Source organism: Trachurus trachurus (assembly GCF_905171665.1).
Source record: "Trachurus trachurus genome assembly, chromosome: 18".
NCBI lineage: Eukaryota > Metazoa > Chordata > Actinopteri > Carangiformes > Carangidae > Trachurus > Trachurus trachurus.
Genome location: NC_139909.1, coordinates 5039966 through 5060492, shown reverse-complemented (window position 1 = coordinate 5060492; position 20527 = coordinate 5039966). Strand labels below are relative to the sequence as shown.

General features: G+C 42.3%; 3 protein-coding genes across 3 annotated transcripts in view; all 3 read right to left on the bottom strand.

The window, feature by feature from the left end:
* ttc39b (tetratricopeptide repeat domain 39B) overlaps positions 1-4106 on the bottom strand; it is a 33856-nt gene extending 29750 nt beyond the window's left edge. The window contains 1 exon segment of the mRNA XM_083992383.1: positions 3817-4106. Coding sequence (XP_083848509.1) covers positions 3817-3855 — 39 coding nt within the window. The 5' untranslated portion in view covers positions 3856-4106.
* A 1862-nt stretch (positions 4107-5968) lies between these two features.
* psip1b (PC4 and SFRS1 interacting protein 1b) lies at positions 5969-14399 on the bottom strand (the record flags this gene model as incomplete). Its single annotated transcript, XM_083992647.1, has 6 exons — positions 5969-6788; positions 7643-7822; positions 8727-8828; positions 10442-11678; positions 12411-12499; positions 13650-14399. The coding sequence occupies 6 exons, from the start codon at positions 14397-14399 to the stop codon at positions 6678-6680; spliced, it is 2469 nt and encodes an 822-aa protein (XP_083848773.1). The 3' UTR covers positions 5969-6677.
* Positions 14400-15270: 871 nt separating this feature from the next.
* Positions 15271-20228, bottom strand: LOC311001562 (uncharacterized protein; the record flags this gene model as incomplete). Its single annotated transcript, XM_083992646.1, has 7 exons — positions 20122-20228; positions 18456-18547; positions 18290-18354; positions 17620-17755; positions 16370-16780; positions 15585-15767; positions 15271-15318 (listed from the first exon to the last, which is right to left on the bottom strand). The coding sequence occupies exons 2-7, from the start codon at positions 18537-18539 to the stop codon at positions 15271-15273; spliced, it is 927 nt and encodes a 308-aa protein (XP_083848772.1). The 5' UTR covers positions 18540-18547; positions 20122-20228.
* Between the last annotated feature and the right edge of the window lie 299 nt (positions 20229-20527).

The window sequence follows — 20527 nt, the reverse complement described above, 5'->3', positions numbered from 1 at the left end:
TAAATAAAACGTCTAGTTGGTCCAGTTTTCTGGCTATAAACTGGCTTTAACCTTCAGCGAGGCCCAAGTTCTTAATCCTTAAAGTTTGAGCTGCTCGGCGACCAACAATGGAGGATTGTAGTGTATCGAGTGTGAAGCAGGATAAATAAAGGAAACAAATAGAGATATAACTGTTAGTTACATTCCATTCATATCTGTGGGTTTTTTAACAGAAAGACAGAAATACAGAATTGGCTTCATGGTCCCTAGAAAGAGGTCAATGGTCGGAGACAACACGACGTCCTCATTGGCTGCTGTCAACAGTGTTCCCGTCTGATTATGAGACATGATTTCCCGTCTGCGTGGTTGTGTTATAAATGTGTTGTGTTGTTGCTGAGCGGTGATAAACCTTCTCACTGTGTCGAGGCCTTTTTATAAACACAGCTTGTTCTAAATTCCTCGCGGCTCGGCCCGGAGTCAGCTGAATTCCTCCGTAATGTGATGAGTTTAGATTGAAGGAGGCTGACAGAGGAATGTCAGTCAGCTCAGATGAGGAGATGAGGCTGGTGAGAAATGACGCAGGAGAAGCCCCAACACTTGAAATTATCTCATTATTATCTCCTCCCCCTCATGTGGACTAAGGGCTGGAGAAGTTTCAGAGTCCTCCGTGGCTTCTCTGAGTTACAGGGGGTCTCGGCGTAGCAGTGCATGTCCATATAACGGTTGCAAATGGATACCAACTGTCTTCGTAACAAAAAGACACACCAAAAAACATCCAAATACCTCCATTTTCGGGACAATTTCGCATTTCGGGGCTTCAATACAAGAGGGACATTACATACGAGCAGCATGGAGGTATTTGGATGTTTTTTGGTGTGTCTTTTTGTTACGAAGACAGTTGGTATCCATTTGCAACCGTTATATGGACATGCACTGCTACGCCGAGACCCGCTGTAACTCAGAGAAGCCACGGAGGACTCTGAAACTTCTCCCAGCCCTTAGTCCACATGAGGGGGAGGAGATAATGAGTTGAAATTTCAATTTTGGGTGAACTATCCCTTTAACGTCGTCATTGGTGAATGAAAACAGAGAGTCACTGGAAAGTCAGCAGGGAAAACGATACCAAGAAACAATCTCCTTAAGTGTTAGTCAAGCTGAAGTTATTTCCTCTAGAGATCCTGGGTGTTTGTCAGAAGTTTAAAAAAAGAAAGAAAGAAAAGAAGGGCACTAGTACTTAATCAGGTGAAACCCCAGAGCCCTAAAACGTCCCACTGGGTCCACTACAGAGTCCTAAGACATTCAAGACATTCAGAACTCATTACGACCTGTTGAACACCAAAAATATCTGGAAATACCCCTTTAAGACATTTCATACCCTTCCAGGATAACTTAAATTAACGGTATCTCCTTAAAGAGTCCATAGGGAACCCTTAAGGATTACTAAAACCACCTCAAACACAATCCTAATCCAAGACTCCTTCAAGAATCCCTAGAACCTCTTCAAAGATACCTTGATACCCATACCATGACTGATATAATCTCATACCTCCAGAGAAAACATCCCATGTGTCTTCAAACATCCTGAAATGGTAAAGAACCTCAATGACCACAAAGACCTTCCAAAACAAGATCTACAACCTCCACTTCCTCCATCTAGGAGTTCTTTAAGGCTACACCGATTCTACAAACTGACTAAATGAGACATGAAACCTCCTCTGTACTCTCTACAACTTTTCATTATAACCTTTATTTAGACTCGGAAATATATTGAGGAAGCAACCTCATTTACAATATGGCCGAGACAAAGAAGTTCATTCAAAATACACAATCAACACAAGTAACAGAAGATCACATTAGAAATAAATTGACAATCAGCAAGATGAGTCAATTAAACCAGAAGCAGTTGGTGGTAAAACGAGATAAGATTAAGGATTTAAATGGCCTTAATGATACAAAAGAAGGTACGTTTAAGATCGTTCTGCTTAGTGTTTTGAAGTTACAGGTGCACAGAATATAAAAAATGATTTTCTACCTTCAGTAAAAACTACATAGTCGATAGATGCTCACACCCTGAAGAGTGGACCCCAAAGAAAACACCTTGAATCTCTTCAAACATCCTGAAAAGTTGTAGAAACTCTAAAAGAGCCTTGAAAGATTTCCAGAACCTCAATGACCCAGTGAACCTCATTCATTCCCAGGACCAACACACCAAACCTTGTCAGTGATTCATCCCACCAAACCTTTTTAGGGTTTTTCCTCTATAAAAAGCCTCTAGACCCAAACCTCCACCTTGGTTCCTCAGAGCCCAGTTGGATGCTGAACCACCAGGAGTGGGACGCTCCCTCTCTGCGTGGTGAACGGGGCGGAGCGTCAGGTTTTACAAGACTATAAAGGTTAAACGTAAACTCTGCCGGCTTCAGTTTACTCTGTCTACAACGTGTTACAGCAGTCACAAAGAATCAAACCTCTGCACTGATTGTTGTCTGACCGTACAACAACGTACTTCAGACGTTGGTGATGTAACCGTTCGGCCATTTTGGTTCAGAGTAAATAAAACACACAGTTGGGTGTGTGGACGTCTCGGAGAGCAGCAGCAGCAGCAGCTCTCTTTACATTCTCATCCAGCTTCCTGTGTTTGTTGTGCATCGGGCATCGGGCTGTGGTTGAAATTAGATCTGTCATTTGCATGGATACACACACACAAACACACACAAACACACTCATGACGGATAGCATCGCCATCGCCTCACTTAAACCTGATTAGGCCTTACCGACCGTCACATTAACACAATGAGAAGCAGTTTATTCGCACCATGAAGACGTTACCATGTCGACTCGGTCCTACAGAAACATTACAGCCTGGTTCTCTGAATGAAACATGAATGGGGATTTATCTTTCAATAGATCAATACAGCTCAAAAAGTACAACAAACAAAACTGCTGCTGCCAAAAATGACTGTGAAGTTCAGTCTCTAAAACAAACAAAGGAGGATGACTTAAGTTAAAATCACAGATTCTGGGTTGGGTGAGAACTTCCAGGATTTCTAAAGAAAGAAAACGGGAAGAACAGGAAAAAGTTTCTTAACTTATTCCCATCTTGTTGCAAACCACTTGTACTAGACTGTCTGTCACACTGAATAAATGTAGAATAAAGAAAAGAAAAGTATCTATTTGCTGTTATATAAGAAGATATATGTGGAAAGTATTGAGTTTTATGGATTGAATGTAGCTGTAATGTCTTTAATGTAATGATAGCCTATAGCTGACAGGAAGCTTTATCTATAATACTAAGAATTAGAGTCTTTACATACAGTATTATAGATAAAGACTATACTTATTCACCTTTAATTAGGTACATGCACCTTATTAAAGCTGCAGTAGCAGTGAGTGGTAGCCTATATTGTATTTTGAAAAGAAAAGGTCAGTATGGGAACACGTTACAACACAAAGACCTCCTACACTATAATGAAAATTAACTACAATTTGGCATCAAACGGGTAAATAATTAATAGATTTATATGAAAACTGTATATAAAACAGTGTGATGATGTAATATGATAGAAACACTGGAGGTAAAGTCACTGAACTCTCTGTATAGGAGGAGATTTATGCATCAATATAAATATATAGCTACATCAATGATAAGACTGTATGAACGGCAGTGTGCAGGAAATACACATCACGTGCACTGTAACTATAAGAAACACGGCAGTGATGTGGTTGGCGGTGTGTAGATGTGTGTAGTACATGTGTGTCGTGTGTGTGTGTGTGTGTGTGTGTGTGTGTGTGTGTGTGTGTGTGTGTGTGTGTGTGTGTGTGTGTGTGTGTGACTCCCACCTCCTCCTCCGCGGTCGCTCCGTTGCCTACGTGGGCCATGTCCGAGTCCGAGCCCGGTGCTGCCTGCCTGCTGCCTGTCCTCCCTCAGGTCCGCAGCTTCCTCACTGTCCCTCTGCTACCAGGAGGACACACACACTCCCATTTCTGTCACACACACACACCAACACACACTAACACACACACACAGACACACACTCCTCTGTCTGTCTATCTGCAGCCGGACACCTCCGTCAGCTCAGCGGTAGATGATGCCTGTTGTATCCGCTCTCCGGTGCCTCCAGCCCGGCTTCTCTCCGGGGAACAGTCCGCTGCTCTGGTTCTCCTGCTGCGGTTCGTCCTTCAGCTGCGGTCGGTCGGTCGAGCTGCGTCTCTTTCTCCTTCTCCTTCTCTCTCTCCGTCTCTCTCTTCCGTGAAGAGAAAAAACCCGTCTACGTTTACACACACATACACACACACACTGGAGAAAACACACCTCCTGTATTTCCGTTTCTCCGCCCCCCAAAGAAAGAGAGAGAAAGAGAAAGAGAGAGAGAGACTCTATAACCAGCTGTAGCTACAATTCATCTTCTATCACCATTCATTCTTTTCTTTTCTTTTTAGATCATCATTGTATAAATATTAATATTTTTTGAGTAAAGGCCAATTAGAAGTTATTGATAATAATGAAAATATGTCAAATTTCCAACCTAATAATTCCAACTGATACTTATTCAATGTATTTAAGGGGAAAAAACACATGAATATAAATATACATGTATAAATCAATATAATATAATGTAAACATTACTATTTTGAGAAGAAAATACTTTATTTTATTTCAATTCGTTTTTTATTGAGAAGAAATTACTTTAAAAGTCATAATAATATGTATATAAAATGAAAAAAAACACAGTTGTTTAAGTTAAGTATTTAAATGTATCTAACCTTTTGTCTTGTATTGTAACACCAACCTGCCTAGAGGACTCCAGATGGAAATTAGCCCTCGGGCTACAATCTGGCACATTTACAGGTACTACGGTACATGTTTTATTAATGTGCATTGTCCTGACTTCTAAATGAATAAATTATAAATTATAAAGGGATAGTTCAACATTTTGTCTAATTGGCCCATTGCCATAATACCTTTAATTGTCGGTGCAAGCTGTTTTTAGAACGGCGGAGCAGAGCCGTGAGCTGCTCAGAGCTACACTACGGAGGCTCATTATGGGATTTTTTGGTTTCCCTCATCAAACTCATCAAATACACAATCCAACAACTCCACAACGCTCTGGTGGACAAGTTGTGAGCTGCACATTCACCACGCTATGAGATAATAACACAACGTTACCAGACAGAGTTGTTTTAGAGGGAAATACAGAGACTGTTGATGAAAAACTGTCCCTGAAGGCAACGTGCATCAGCGGTTTTGCATGAATTTCCCTCTAAAACAACTCTGTGTGGTAACGTTGTGTTATTATCTCATAGCGTGGTGAATGTGCAGCTCACAACTTGTCCACCAGAGCGTTGTGGAGTTGTTGGATTGTGTATTTGATGAGTTTGATGAAAACCAAGAAATCAAGAAATCCCATAATGAGCCTCCGTAGCGTAGCTCTGAGCAGCTCACGGCTCTGCTCCGCCGTTCTAAAAACAGCTTGCACCGACAATTAAAGGTAACAAACCTACTGCTATGACTATAGGGATTATGGCAATGGGGCCAATTAGCCAAAATGTTGAACTATCCCTTTAAGTATTTACACACATTTAGACTTATTTAAATGTACATTATGTAAACATAAATAAGATGCTGAGTAGAGTGTATTAAGAGAAATCAAGTCAAATGTAGAGGACAGATCCTGTAACTGATGTTTTAATCTGACTTTTTAACATATTATATAATATATTAGTTATTTCTCTAAATTAAAAAGGTCAATATTTGTAGATTTGTCATTGTTTTATATTTAAAAAAAATCAATATTTCAATACTTAAAAGCTGTAATCTGCTGATAAAGTTATAAAAAACATATAAAGTTTGATTAAAGGCAATAATAATAATTTAATTCATTCATTCACTCTGAGTAAACCTGCAAATAAACAAGAAAAAGTCACTTTTCTTTCTTTTCTTTTTTACTTTTGATAAAAACAGAACAGAAATAATCCGACTCCAGACGCCACATCCACTTTGTACAACGGTCGTGTTTTAAAAATTTAAGATTTAAAAAAAAAAAAAAGAAAGAAAATTACATATTTACACAACAAGTGACGGGCACCGAACAAAACAACTGTAAACTTTAAAATAAAAATAAAGAATAGAAACATCTTATCACTGCGTCACAATAAAAACATGTGAGTGGAAACACCGAGCAGCAGCAGCAGAGGGAGTGTGTGTGAGAGTGTGTGTGTGTGTGTGTTTTAATGCTGTGGAAAGAAAAAACTGCATTTCCCATCAGCCCCGGGGAGAAACATGGCCGACGTAGCTTTTTTTTATTTTATTATTAATATTAACCAGGAGTGTTTAGTGACAACGTGACCGGATGTTTTTAAGTTAATGCCATCATCGAAAAAAATAAAAATAAAGATAAAGATAAAGATAAAAACAAACCGTTCCAGCTCGATAATCAATAATAACAATCAATAACAGAACAGTAGATCAATAACAGACGATCAATATAACAGAGGTAGATTCAAGTTACAACCAGGAAGTGAAGTGAAGTGACAGTGATAATAAAGTTGCTGTAGTTTGAGTTTACTGAATCGATTATAAACATGTGAGAAATTATCAATTAAAAATGGACTCAGCTGCTGTTGCTAGGGAAGTGGCCTTAGCAACAGTGTGTGTGTGTGTGTGTGTGTGTGTGTGTGTGTGTGTGTGTGTGTGGACGGTGTCATTGAGCCTGTAGGGGGGAGGAGGGGGAGGTGGGTTCAGGGCCTCCCCCCTCAGCAGGGAGTTGGTTCGGTCCAGACTGTGAAGAAGCTTCAGGAAGAGTCCACTGCAGCTGGAGGAGAGGGGGGGGGGGGGGGGTTGATGTGTTATTGATTAGGAAATTGATTAGAAAACGATCAATACAATGTGACATTATGTTGGTGATATATGACCTCCTTTTTATCTCCTCTCCTTCCTCTCCTTTCTCATCTCATCTCCTTCTCTCCTTCCCTCCTTTCTCATCTCCTTCTTTCATTTCTCCTCCCCTCTCCTTCTCCCCTTCTCTCCTCACTCCCTCTCCCCTTTCTCCTCTCCTCCTCCCCTTCTCTCCTTTCTCATCTCCTTCTCCCCTTTCTCCTCTCCTTCTCCCTTCTCTCCTTTCTCCTCTCCTTCTCCCCTTTTCTCCTTTCTCATCCCCTCTCCTTCTCCCCTTCTCTCCTCCCCACCTTCTCTCCTTTCTCCTCTCCTCTTCACTTTCTCCTCACCTTCTCCTCTCCTTCTCCCCTTCTCTCCTCCCCACCTTCTCTCCTTTCTCCTCTCCTCTTCACTTTCTCCTCCCCTTCTCCCCTTCTCATCTCCTCTCCTCTCTCATCTCCTTCTCCCCTTCTCTCATTTCTTGTCTCCTCTCCTCCTCCCCTTTCTCCTTCCCTCTCCTCACCTTTCTCCTCTCATCCTCTCCTTTCTCCTCCCCTCTCCTCCTCACCTTCTCTCCTTTTTCCTCTCCTCACCTTCTCCCCTTCCCTTCTCTCCTTTCTCCCCCTCTCCTTTCTCATCTCCTCTCCTCCTTACCTTCTCTCTCCTTCTCCCCTTTCTCCTCCTCTCCTCTCTCCTCCTCCTCTCCTTTCTCCTCCCCAGCTTCTCTGCTTTCTCCTCTCCCGCTCTCCTTTCTCATCTCTTCCTCCTCCTCCCCCCCCCTCTCCTCCTCACCTTCTCCCTCCACAGCTGGGCCCTCTGCTCCTCCTCCCGCTCCTTCTCCTCCAGCAGCGAGCGGAGGAAGGCGGCGCTCACCACCTCCTCCCCCTCCCCCACCAGGAAGGCGTTCTTGAAGCGGTTGTACAGCATGGAGGCTTTGTCCATGATGGCCTGGTTGGCACGGTAACAACGCATCTACACACACACACATAGAGGACATAAACAATTATTACATCATGGATAGATAGATAGATAGATAGATAGATAGATAGATAGATAGATAGATAGATAGATAGATAGATAGATAGATAGATAGATAGATAGATAGATAGATAGATAGATAGATAGATAGATAGATAGATAGATAGATAGAGCGAGGGAGAGGGGTAGAAAGAAAGAAAGAAAGAAAGAAAGAAAGAAAGAAAAAGACAGACAGAGAGGGGAAAAGAAAGAAAGTAAAAAAGACAGAGGGGGTAGAAAGAAAGAAAAAAGAAAGAAAGAGACAGAGAGAGGGGGTGGATAGATAGATAGAACGATAGATAGAATGATAGAACGATAGATAGAACGATAGATAGAACGATAGAACGATAGATAGATAGATAGAACGATAGAACGATAGATAGATAGAACGATAGAACGATAGATAGAATGATAGAACGATAGATAGAACGATAGAACGATAGATAGAACGATAGAACGATAGAACGATAGATAGATAGATAGAACGATAGAACGATAGATAGATAGAACGATAGATAGATAGATAGAACGATAGATAGAACGATAGATAGAACGATAGATAGAACGATAGAACGATAGATAGATAGAACGATAGATAGATAGATAGATAGATAGATAGATAGATAGATAGATAGATAGAACGATAGATAGATAGATAGAACGATAGATAGATAGAACGATAGATAGATAGAACGATAGATAGATAGATAGATAGATAGATAGAACGATAGATAGATAGAACGATAGATAGATAGATAGATAGATAGAACGATAGATAGATAGATAGATAGAACGATAGATAGATAGAACGATAGATAGATAGATAGATAGATAGAACGATAGATAGATAGATAGATACCTTCCTCAGCGTGGCGATGAGTTCACTGTGCCTCTGGACGTGCTGCGAGGTGACGTAGACCATGCTGAGCTGGTCCAGCGCCGTCAGACACTTGGACACGTCCTGGACACACACACACACACACTTTAACCAATGACACGTTTCCATGACGACACATGACTGAACGACACCTGAACTGTCAATGTACGCATGAAATATACGAATAAAACTATGTAAAAAAAGAAAAAACATCCCAGAGTTTTACACCTGACTTTAATCGTCAGAACTACGGCTGCAACTAACGATTATTTTCATGATCTATTGATCTGTTGAATATTTAAATGATTAATCGATTAGTTGTTGGGTCAATAAAAAATGAGGAGAGGAGAGGAAAGGGGAGAGGAGAGGAGAAAAGGAGAGGAGAGAGGAAAGGAGAGAGGAGAGGTGAGGTGAGGAGAGAAAAGGACAGGTGAGAGGAGAGGAGGAGAGGAGAGGAGAGAGGAGAGGAGAGGAGAAAGAGGAGAGAGAGGAGAGGAGAGAGGAGAGGAGAAAGGAGAGGGGAGAGGAGAGAAAAGGAGAGGAGAGGGGGAAAAGGAGAGGAGAAAGGAGAGGGGAGAGGAGAGAAAAGGAGAGGAGAGGGGGAAAAGGAGAGGAGAAAGGAGAGGGGAGAGGAGAGAAAAGGAGAGGAGAGGGGGAAAAGGAGAGGAGAGAAAAGGAGAGGAGAGGGGGAAAAGGAGAGGAGAGGAGAGGAAAGGAGAGGAGAGGAGAGGAAAGAAGAGAGGAGAAGAGGAGAGGAAAAGGGAGAGGAGAGAGAGGAGAGGAGAGAAAAGGAGAGGAGAGGAGAGAGGAAAAAGGAGAGGAGAAAGAAGAGAGAGGAGAGGAGAGGAGAGGAGAGGAGAGGAGAGGAGAGGAGAGGAGAGGAGAGGAGAGGAGAGGAGAGAGGAAAGGAGAGGGGAGGAGAGAGGAAAAAGGAGAGGAGAAAGAGGAGAGAGGAGAGGAGAGAGGAAAGGAGAAGAATCCCATTTCTCTTTTTTTTACCCCTACCCCTTGCCCCTTGAAACGGAGCCACAAGGGGTAGGGGTTGAAAGTCAAAGTCAAAAAACTTAATGCAGACTGATCGGTTCATTGTAAAACATTTATTTACTTTTGTAAATGTGGTGATTAATGTCCGTAGGCTACAGAGCCCAGAGGCAGCGCTGCTCTTCTGTCTGATACACACATGAAGCTTCACTTTTCATTCAAATAAACTAATGCTACTGCCACAATTGTTAGATTTCATCAATGAGACCAACATTTAAATGCTAAAAAGAATGTAACCGGCCGGTGGTAAACCTCTAAAAACCCGCGGATAAGTTAAGTCTTCTCTCCCGGGATGACGACGTAGTTTGGCCGGCCGAGCAGCTCTGCAGAGCACTTCTCCAAAAAAAACGTCAGAGCAAACTTCTAACCAGCCGTCACTTGGATAAACTAACCGCACATTTGGGACCTAAACAGTTACTTTCTCGCATGAAAAAATATTAAAACTTAATAAAGTGACGTAATAACAGCGCTACAGTGAGAAATAAAACAGCTTTTCGTTTCGGGGGAAATGGGATTGGGCCGAAAAGTCTTCACAGTCTACTGCCTACTGACTTTTTTTTTTATTTATTTTTTTTTTAAAGGTCATAGCTACAACTTTTTCATCAAAAGGATAAATTGACCCTGATGATGTCATGGTGATGACGTCATGACCTCACCGGGCTGTCGCTCTTCAGGGAGATCCTGATGTCTCCGTGGATACGGTGCAGAGTCGAGTCCGTCAGCGTCATGGTCCGAGTCTTCTTCTCCTCCTCCTCCTCCTCCTCTTCCTCCTTCTGTCCGTCCAAAGACTCGCTCTCTTCTTTCTCTTCTTTCTTTTCCTTTTCTTCTGCACTCGTCTTCTCTGGTTTCATCTCGCCGTCGTTCGTCTTCTTTGGTTTCACTTCGTCTGTTTTTGCACTTGTTATCTTCTCCTCCTTCTCAGATTTTTCACTCTTTTCTTCCTTCTTTTTCTTCTCTTCCTCTTCGTTCTTCTTTTCCTCCTTCTTTTTCTCAGGTTTTTCACTCCTTTCCTCTTTCTTCCTCTTCTCTTCCTCTTCGTTCTTTTTCTTCTCTTCCTCTTCGTTCTTCTTTTTCTTCTCCGCCGTCGTCGTCTCTCCTTCGCTGCTCTTCTTTCGTTTCTCCTCTCCCTCCGCCGTGCTCTTGTCTTTCTTGTCGTCCGTCGCCGCCGTCGCCGTCGCTGCTGTTCCTCTCGTTCTCTCAGACTTCCTCTCCACCTCCGCCGCTGTTCCCGCTGTTCCTCTCGTTCTCTCAGACTTCCTCTCTACCTCCGCCGCGCTTCTCTCCGTCTTCTTCTCCTCGGGTTTCTTCTCTCCGTCCTTCTTCTCTTTGTCTTTCTCTTTCTCCGTCTTTTTCTTCTCTTCTACCTTTTTGTTCTCCACCACCTTCTCTTCTTTCTCTTTCTCCGTCTTCTTCTCCTCTTTCTCTTTCTCCGTCTTCTTCTCCTCTTTCTCTTTCTTTTTCTTCTCCTCCTCCGTCACCGTTGCCATGGTCGCCGTCGCCATGGCTCCTCCCATCATCGTCTTCACCTGAACCTTCGTCCCCTGTCCGGCCGTCGCCTTGACGATCTTCCCGATGATTTTCCTCTCGTCTTTCTTCTCTTCCTCTTTCTGCTCTTTCGTTTCCTCGCTGTTCTTCTCTTCTCCTTTCTTCTCGTTCTTCTGCCCCGTTTCTTTTTCTCTTTCTCTCGTCTTCTTTTCCTCCGTCGTCTTTGTGTCTTTCTCTCCTTTCCGACTCCGCTCTGTCGTTTTCTCCTCCTCCTCCTCCTCCTCTTCTTCCTCTTTCTTCTTCTTCCTCTCCGTCACCTTCTTCCTCTCCGTCACCATCGGTTTTTTCAGGTTCCTCCTCTCCGTCGTCTTTCTGGTCTCCATCGTCTTCTTCTTCGCTCCGTCTCTCCTGAACAAAACACAAACGGAGAGAATCAAGTAAAAGATAAAAGATGAAGGAGAGGAGGATGGAGAAAGATGAGAAGAGAAGTAGGAGAGGAGAAATACAGGGAAGGGAAGAAGGGAGGAGGGAGGAGGGAGAAAGGGAAAGGAGAAGGAGAGATATAAAAGTGGGGAAGGGAGGAATAAACAGAGAAAAAAGCAGAAAAGGGGGATAAAGAGAGTGAGAGGAAAAGAAAGTAGAGAAGGAAGGGAGAAGTACAATATGTGGAGGGGAGGAAGAGGAGGGAGGGAGGGAGAAAGGGAAGAGAAAGATGGTGTGATGAAGAGGGGAAAAATTTTGAATGCTAAAGTAAAGAGAGAGAGAGAGAGAGAGAGGAGAGATATAAAAGGAGAAGGAGAAGGAGAGATATAAAAGTGGGGAAGGGGAGAAGAAACAGAAAAAAAAGCAGAAAAGGGGGATAAAGAGAGTGAGAGGAAAAAGAAAGTAGAGGAGGAAGGAAGAAGGGAGGAAGAAGTAAACAGGGTTAAAATAAAATAGAAGATGGGCATCTGGGAGGGATGGAGGGGAGGAAGAGGAAGGAGGGAGGAGGTGGAGTAAAGAGATGGGAAGTGAGGGAGGGAGGAGAAAGGGAGGAGAAAGATGGTGAGATGAAGGAGGGAAAAAATGTTGAATGCTAAAGTAAAGAGAGAGAGAGTGTGTGTGTGTGTGTGTGTGTGTGTGTGTGTGTGTGTTGCTCACGGTGAGCTCTTGGCTCCGCCCCCGGCCTTCAGCAGACCCCTCAGAGATTTGAGCAGACTCTCCCTCCTCGCCGCCAGACGTCGGTGTCGCTGCGACGACAGGAAACAACAACAATGACATCATGATGACATCACAACAAGACGACGACATCACATTTAAAACGACTTAAAACGATGGACCGGCGGTACCGCTCCTCATTTCAAATGACGGATGAGAGAGAGAGAGAAAAGGAGAGGAGAGAGGAAAGGAGAGAGGAGAGGAGATGGGAGGAGAGAGGAAAGGAGAGAGGGAAGGAGAGAGGAGAGGAGAGAGGAAAAGGGAGAGGAGGAAGAGGAGAGAGGAGAGGAGAGGGGAGGAAAGAGGAAAAGGGAGAGGAGAAAGAGGTGAGGGGAGAGGAAAGGAGAGAGGAGAGGAGAGGAGAGGAGAAAGGAGAAGGAGAGAAGGAGGAGAGAAGAGGAAAGGAGAGGAGAGAGAAGGTGAGGAGGAGAGGAGAGAAGAGGAGAGGAGAAAGGAGAGAAGGAGGAGAGAAGAGGAAAGGAGAGGAGAGAGAAGGTGAGGAGGAGAGGAGAGAAGAGGAGAGGAGAAAGGAGAGAGGAAAAGAGAGAGGAAAAAGGAGAGTAGAGAGGAGAGGAGAGGAGAGGAGAGGAGAGGAGAGGAGAGGAGAGGAGAGGAGAGTAGAGAGGGGAGAAGAGGAGAGAAGAGAAGAGAAGAGAAGAGAAGAGAAGAGAAGAGAAGAGAAGAGAAGAGAAGAGAAGAAAGGAGAAAGGAGAAAGGAGAGAAGGTGAGGAGGAGAGGAGAGAAGAGAAGAGGAGAGGAGAAAGGAGAGAAGGTGAGGAGGAGAGGAGAAAGGAGAGAAGGGAGAGAAGGTGAGGAGGAGAAAGGAGAGAAGGAGGAGATGAGAGGAGAGGAGAGAGAAGGTGAGGAGGAGAAGAGAAAGGAGAGAAGGAGAGAAAGGAGAGAAGTAGAGGAGAAGGAGAGGAGCAAGGAGAGAAGGAGAGAAGCAAGGAGAGAAGGAGAGCAGGAGAGGAGAAAGGAGGAGAAGAGAGGAGAGGAAAAAGGAGAGAAGGTGAGGAGGAGAGGAGAGGAACGGTTGTTAATCGGTTAACGAGCATCTTAGCGTCTTGGCTACGGAAGCCTGTGAGGAACCATCGCGATTTTTACATGAATCGATTTTTTTAATCAAATAAAAGTGACAACAACTTCCTGTTTTGTCACATGATCAAATAAAACTCATCTCACCTCTTCGTCCACGGAGCCTCCATCTTTCTTCTTCTCCTCCTCCTCATCCTTCGTTCTCCTCCTCTGCTCCTCTCTCTCCGTCCTCCTCGTCTTCCTCCCTTCTTTCTCCTCTTCCTCCTCTTTCTTTTTCCTCTTCTTCCCCTCCTCCTCCTCCTCCTCCTTTCCTTCATCCTTCCTTTCCTCCTTCTGCTCTTCCCCTCTCCTCCTCCTCTTCCTCCTCTCCTCCTTCATCTTCTTCACCTCTTCCTCTCTGATCTTCACCCACTTCACTTTCCTCTGCACCTCCTTCTCTCTGTTCTCTCCTTTCCTCTTCCTCTCCCCTCTCCCTGTCTCTCTCTCTTCTTTCTTTCCTTCTCCCTCCTCCTCCTTCTCTTTCTTTTTCTTTGCCTCCTGCTCTCTTTCTCTCGTCCTCCTCGTTCCTTCGCTCTCTCTCCTCGTCCTCTCCTCCTTCTTCCCCTCCTTCTCCTCCTCCCTTTTCTCCTCCTTCTGTTCCTCTTTCTCCGCTCTCCTCGTCTTCACCCCTCGGGTTTCCGTCTTCTCCTCCGTCTTCTCCTCTTTCTTTCCTTCCACACCTTCATCCCGTTTGCTTTTCTCCTCTTCCTCTTTCTTTCTTTTCACTCCTTCGCTCCCCGACTCCCCCCTCTCCTCTTTTGTTTCCTCCTCTTCATCTTTCTCTTCTCTCTTCCTCTTCACCACCTTCCTCTTCTCTTCCTCCTCCTTTCTCTCCTCCACCTTCTTCTCTTTCTCCATCTCCTCCTCCTTCTTTCTCTCCTTCTTCTTTCTCTCTTCCTCCTCCTTTCTCTCCTCCACCTTCTTCTCTTTCTCCATCTCCTCCTTCTTTCTCTCTTCCTCCTCCTTTCTCTCCTCCACCTTCTTCTCTTTCTCCATCTCCTCCTTCTTTCTCTCTTCCTCCTCCTTTCTCTCCTCCACCTTCTTCTCTTTCTCCATCTCCTCCTCCTTCTTTCTCTCTTCCTCCTCCTTCCTCTCCTCCTCCTTTTTCCTCTTCTCCTCCTCTTCCTTCTTCTTTCTCTCCTCCTCTTCCTCCTTCTTCTCCTCCGTCTTCTCTTTCTCTTCCTCCATCCGGTCGCTCTTTGCTCTGTCGTTCTTCGACTCTGATTCTGACGTCTTCACTTTTTTAACTTTAACGGAAGAAAAATAAAAAATAAATATTTTTTTTTTTTTAACTTTGATGCAGTTTCATTATAAAGAGGATTGATTATTGATTATTGATTACTGACAGACACATAGTCTCATTATTGCAAAGAAGCTACTTCTTCTCATGCGTTGGAAAAAGAAAGAAACACCACCACAAAGATGTGGCTCAGTGATCTCACTAACACTCTCCACTTAGAGAGAATAAAATAAACTCTTATGGATAAACTCACACACTTTGAAAACATTTGGTCACCTCTCATTCACTATCTCACATCTATGTTTCTGTAATACATGTTTATCTGTTCTTCATTTACCATTGTTATGTGTTTTAAAAACAAAAAGAGGACAGTAGCCTATGTCCTAACTACACACATTTCTATATGGATATACATTATACTCTTGGATGTGTATGATGTAGATAATATAACAATGTTACAATGCAGCTCTAATAAAAACATTTGAAAGATTACTGGCAGTGTGTGTTACCTGGCGATGTCGCAGCAGAACTCGTCCCCTGAAACAAAACAAACGCACCAATTAGAATTAGATCAACGCTACGGCTCCTCTATGACATCATCCCTCCTCCTCCTCCTCCTCCTCCTCCTCTCTTATCGTTTCTCTCTTTCTCTCTTCTGCTGATTTTAATCGTGTCTGATTTTTCTCTTAGTCTTCTGTTTATTTTGTTTCTGGTTTCTGTAGCACTTTGAGATTACTTTATGAAAAGTGCTTTACAAATAAAATGTATTATTATTATTATTATTATTATTATTTTCCGGTTACCTTGGACTCTGCTGCTCTGCTCCTGGTGGTCGGAGTGTCGGCGGCGGCGGCGGCGTCGGACTCTGTGGAGGTTTGACTTCCCGGGGGTTTTGATTCTGCGGCCGACGGCGGTTTCTCTGAAGCTCGTTCGGTCACAGCCGGAGTTTTGGTTTCAGCTTCGGCTTCGGCTTTGTCGGCCGTCGACTAGAGACACAGAGAGAGAGAGGAGAAAACAACTCAACGATTTGTTTATCGTGTTTTAGATCTATAAAGATACGGCATTGAAACATCATTTTTGGTAACCCTTTGATTTACAGGCTGTTAATTATGTGATAATGTCAAGAAATAGCCAAGAAATAACAGGTAATTGTGTCATAATGTCGAGAAATATTGGTCAATTTCATAGTAATGTCGAGAAATAACGATTGATTGCGTAGAAATAGCAGTAAATTGTAAGAAGACTTGGTGAAGAAAAATTCTGGCCCTTGTCAAAAAATTAAAAGCATGAAAAGCATGTGAAAAAGGAAAATGCTTTAAATTAGTGTCATCACCATGAAACTTCCCAAGTTTCATGGTGATGACACTAATTTAAAGCATTTTCCTTTCTGTTCTAAGCCAAACAACCATTATATTGACTGTGTGGCTGAATGTAATCGATTCTTCTCAGATGCCGGAGAAACTGAGACGCGATTCACAACAAAGAGTCAGAAAACTTTTTTTAAAAAGCGGAAAAATAAAAATAAAAAGTCTAAAAAAAGTAATTTTGTTCAATAAAAGTTCAAGATTTTAGACACATGAACTCAAACCTCCTTCTCGTTGTTTGCTGTCGAGCTGCTGCTGCTGGTGACGGTGACGGTGTTTCTGCTGCTCCTCCTCCCTCCTGCAGGTGGATCGCTGCTCACCACCGCTGTTGCTGCCGCCCTCGACTCCGATCTCCGACTCCTCGCCGTCGTCGTCGTCGCTGTCGTCGTCTCTAGAGCTGCAGCTGAAGTCTTCTCTGGTGTTTTCTCTGGTGTTTTCTCTGGAGCAGATCTTAGCGAAGCTCTGGTGGGAGTTTTAGCAGCAGGAGTTGTTTTACTGACGGACTTCACAGCTGCTGTTCTACCGGCCGTCGACTTGGCGGCGGCGGTGGTGGAGCTCTTCGCTTTATCGTTGGTCGTTCTGGGAGATGGAGTCGGTTTGACCGGCGGCGCCTGAGCGTTGGTCTTTGTCGGCATCTGAAGGAAACAAAACAAAACAGGGTTTATACAGGAATCTGGAAGTTAATTCTAAAACCTTTTTAAGACTTTTTTCAAGAACTTCTCAATATTTTTTAATACCTCACCGCCACTTCAAGCTGTAACCATTTACACCAGTGACACTTTTAACTGAACAGTTCTAGTTTGTGATAAAGACTATAGACCACTATGATGCTACAGAATTCAAAATAGGTTAGGATAATAAATAAAAGGCTAAGTTTATAATAAAAAAATTTTAAAAAAACCCATTGCTCCACTCTCAAAAAACAAAAACAACAATCTTCTTTTCTATTTTATCGGTTCATCTATGTTTTTTTTAAATAAAATGAATAAATTCACACACTTTTACAATGTTTTTTAGGACTCAAACTCTTGGAAAGCTAATTCAAGACTTTATAAAGTCGTGAAAAGACTTTTTAATACTTTTTAAGGGTCTTAAATTTCCCAAAATTGATTTATCACCTTTTAATACTTTTTAAGACCCCGCAGATACCCTGCAATAGTTTAGTTTAGTTTATTTATTTGCACCAATACAGAATAACAAGAATAGGACACATTAAAATACATTGACAAAAAAAAAATAGGTGCAACAGTAATATTAATAAACGAGACAACTCAAATCACTCCAATATTAACATACAGTCACTAATAGTAGAACATTTTTAAGTCTACATTTGAGCACTGAAATAGACCTACACTTAGTAATTATATGAGGTATAGATTAGAATAGAACCAAACCATCCAGTGTTTTTTCTTTTCAATCTTCTTCTTATGGATCAATAATTTCAGATAAAACAGAGATGAAATTGTTTTCCGACCTTGAGTTTGCTCCCGAGTCCCGGTGTGTTCTGGATCTCCCACATCCCCTCCGTGAAGCCTTTGATGCGAACGCCGCTGCCGTACTTCATCTTGTTGCCGACGTAAGGGACCACGTTCTCGGGCGGAAGGTTTCCTCTGAAAATTATAAACCAATCACAAATCAATCAATCAATCAATCAATCAATGCTGTTACATATAAATCCTTGTATGTTAAAGGGATAGTTCAGCAAATTGGCCCATTGCCATAATCCCTATAGACAGAGTTGTTTTAGAGGGAAATGCAGAGACTGTTTGATGAAAAACTTTCCCTGAAGGCAACGTGCATCAGTGGTTTTGCATGAATTTCCCTCTAAAACAACTCTGTGTGGTAACGTTGTGTTATTATCTCATAGCGTGGTGAATGTGCAGGTCACAACTTGTCCACCAGAGCGTTGTGGAGTTGTTGGATTGTGTATTTGATGAGTTTGATGAGGGAAACTAAGAAATCCCATAATGAGCCTCCGTAGTGTAGCTCTGAGCAGCTCACGGCTCTGCTCCGCCGTTCTAAAATTAGCTTGCACCGACAATTAAAGGTAACGAACCTACTGCTACGACTATAGGGATTATGGCAATGAGGGCCAATTTGCCAAAAAATGTTGAACTATCCCTTTATTAAACTCGTGTACGTACATCTGATGAGTCCCGAAGAAGAAGACGGGGACTCGCTTCTTGTATCCGTCGTCCGACTTACAGATCTGAACAAACACACAAACGTCACGTTAAACATTAAATACTCAGTTGTTATGGTTGTTGTAGTTGTTGTAGTAGTAGTTGTCATCATGGTTGTCGTTCATACCCTTGCAGGCCAGTGTGGGAAACCCTTCATCTTGGCGAAGACCAGGTCACCGGCTTTGAACGTGTCGCTGCTTTTCCCGGGCATCTCGCTGCCTCGAAGCCCGACAGCACAAACACACACAGAACTGGAAACACAACTGAAATAAAAATAAAACAGAAGATTCATTTTAGGTTCAAACCATCGACTGCTGTCAACATTTTAATTTGTTCAATAATCAAAATAATCACCAGATAACAGTTTCAGTTTCAATCAATCGGCCTATTATTACCTTGATTTAACAAATAAAACACCATAAAATAGTGAGTAAATGGATGTTATAATTAACCTACAGCAGAAAGTATATGGATTCTGATCTAATTTAATTACTTTATATTCATTTCAGTCGTTTTTTTAATGTAAAAATGCTGTGAAAAAAGACAAATATTTGCAGATTTCTACAGATTTCCTGTATTTTAAAAAAAGTTGAAATTCAACAGTTTGTGAAGTAAAAGTAGTGATATTTTAATAATGAATCGATTAAACCATGTTTTCACTCTGAACTCATTTCTATAACTATAATATATTATGATATAATCTGTAAAAACACACAATTGAGGATTGTCATATTCATTTCAGTCTTTTTTTAAAGTAAAGACGCTGTGAAAAAAGACAAATATTTGCAGATTTCACCCTTTTAACTCAGAATATCTGCTGCTTTTCTTTGTCATACTTTAATATAAAGTTAAAATTAACCAATTTGTCAAGTAAAAGTAGTGATATTCAATATTTAATCGATTAAACGGTTAGTTAATGATGATCAGCTGCCTCTGTCTTGTGTTGTTGGGTGGAAACGTTTCACTGTCACTCACACTATCGAAATTAAAAGTAAACTTTTTAATCTATTCTCACTTGTTGCTTCAGTTTTCCTTCCTGTTGGGCTAGCTGCAGGTTTCAACTCTTCCACTGTTAAACATCTTAAACATGCAGGATTTTTGCATTTTCTTCTTACCTTTATAACATTTCTACTGCTTTTCGCCCTTATAATAAAGGCACCTAATCTCTCAGCCTTCAAGTTATATGTTTCAGCTTTAGCGTCAGACTTTTTCAACAGTTCTTCAGCAGTTTCTTCAGCTTATTCAACTTTGTTTCAATGATTTCTTCAGCTTATTCAGCATTGCTTCAGCACTAGCGTTCAGCTGCTTTCAGCATTCACACCATTTTCATTCTTGGAAATGCTTTTTCTAGTTTCATTTAGAAAACACACAACTGAAGTCAAAGTGTGTCATTTATTTGCATTGTTTAAACTTTACATGGAGTGAAACACAGAGCTATTGATCAGAGGAGCTTTAACTGTTACCGTTAAACAGATTTACACACAGTTTTCCAACCTTTACTGTTGTTAATCTTCCAGCTGGTCACTGTCACTCACACTATCGAAATTAAAAGTGATCGTAAATCGATAACAGTCATTTCTAGAGGGCAGATGTGTCTCATTGTGTCAGTGGTTTCGTTTTGAAGCAGCACGTTTCACCCACTGTTTACAAATAGGCTAGCAGCCGTGTTAGCATCAGTTAGCACTAGGCCGGTCGGGACCTCACGTCTAAAAATATTAACGTTTAGGTTTATTTTTTAATCTCAGTTTTGCGTTGGTTTTTGTCAGTTATTCGATTAAAAAGCGCAAACTTACCGAAATCAAACCGACTGTCCTCCGTGAGCTGTCGCCGCTGTGTTTGGTCGCTGCAGCAGGAAGAAGCTTCTTGTTACTAAGCTACCAGCCTTGACTACCTGCTGGTCGCCATGTTGGCTCGGTTCGTTCTTGTCACGTGACGCTCGATGCTTTCCCGCCTGCAGTTGGACCGTACCACTCAGGGAGAGAGAGGGGGGGTGGGAGCGACTGTACCATCTCGGAGGAAAACGTAAAATGTGGTCAAATTGTACCCTTTTTTTTGGTTGTTTGTTTTTGAAGTGAAATCCCTAAAACAAAAACTGAGAGAGCTACTCTAGCTGATTAATTGTGATTGTTTGGATGTAAATCATCAATAATCTTCAATATGAAAAAAACATTTGACAGTTCATTTCTTTGATAATCAATT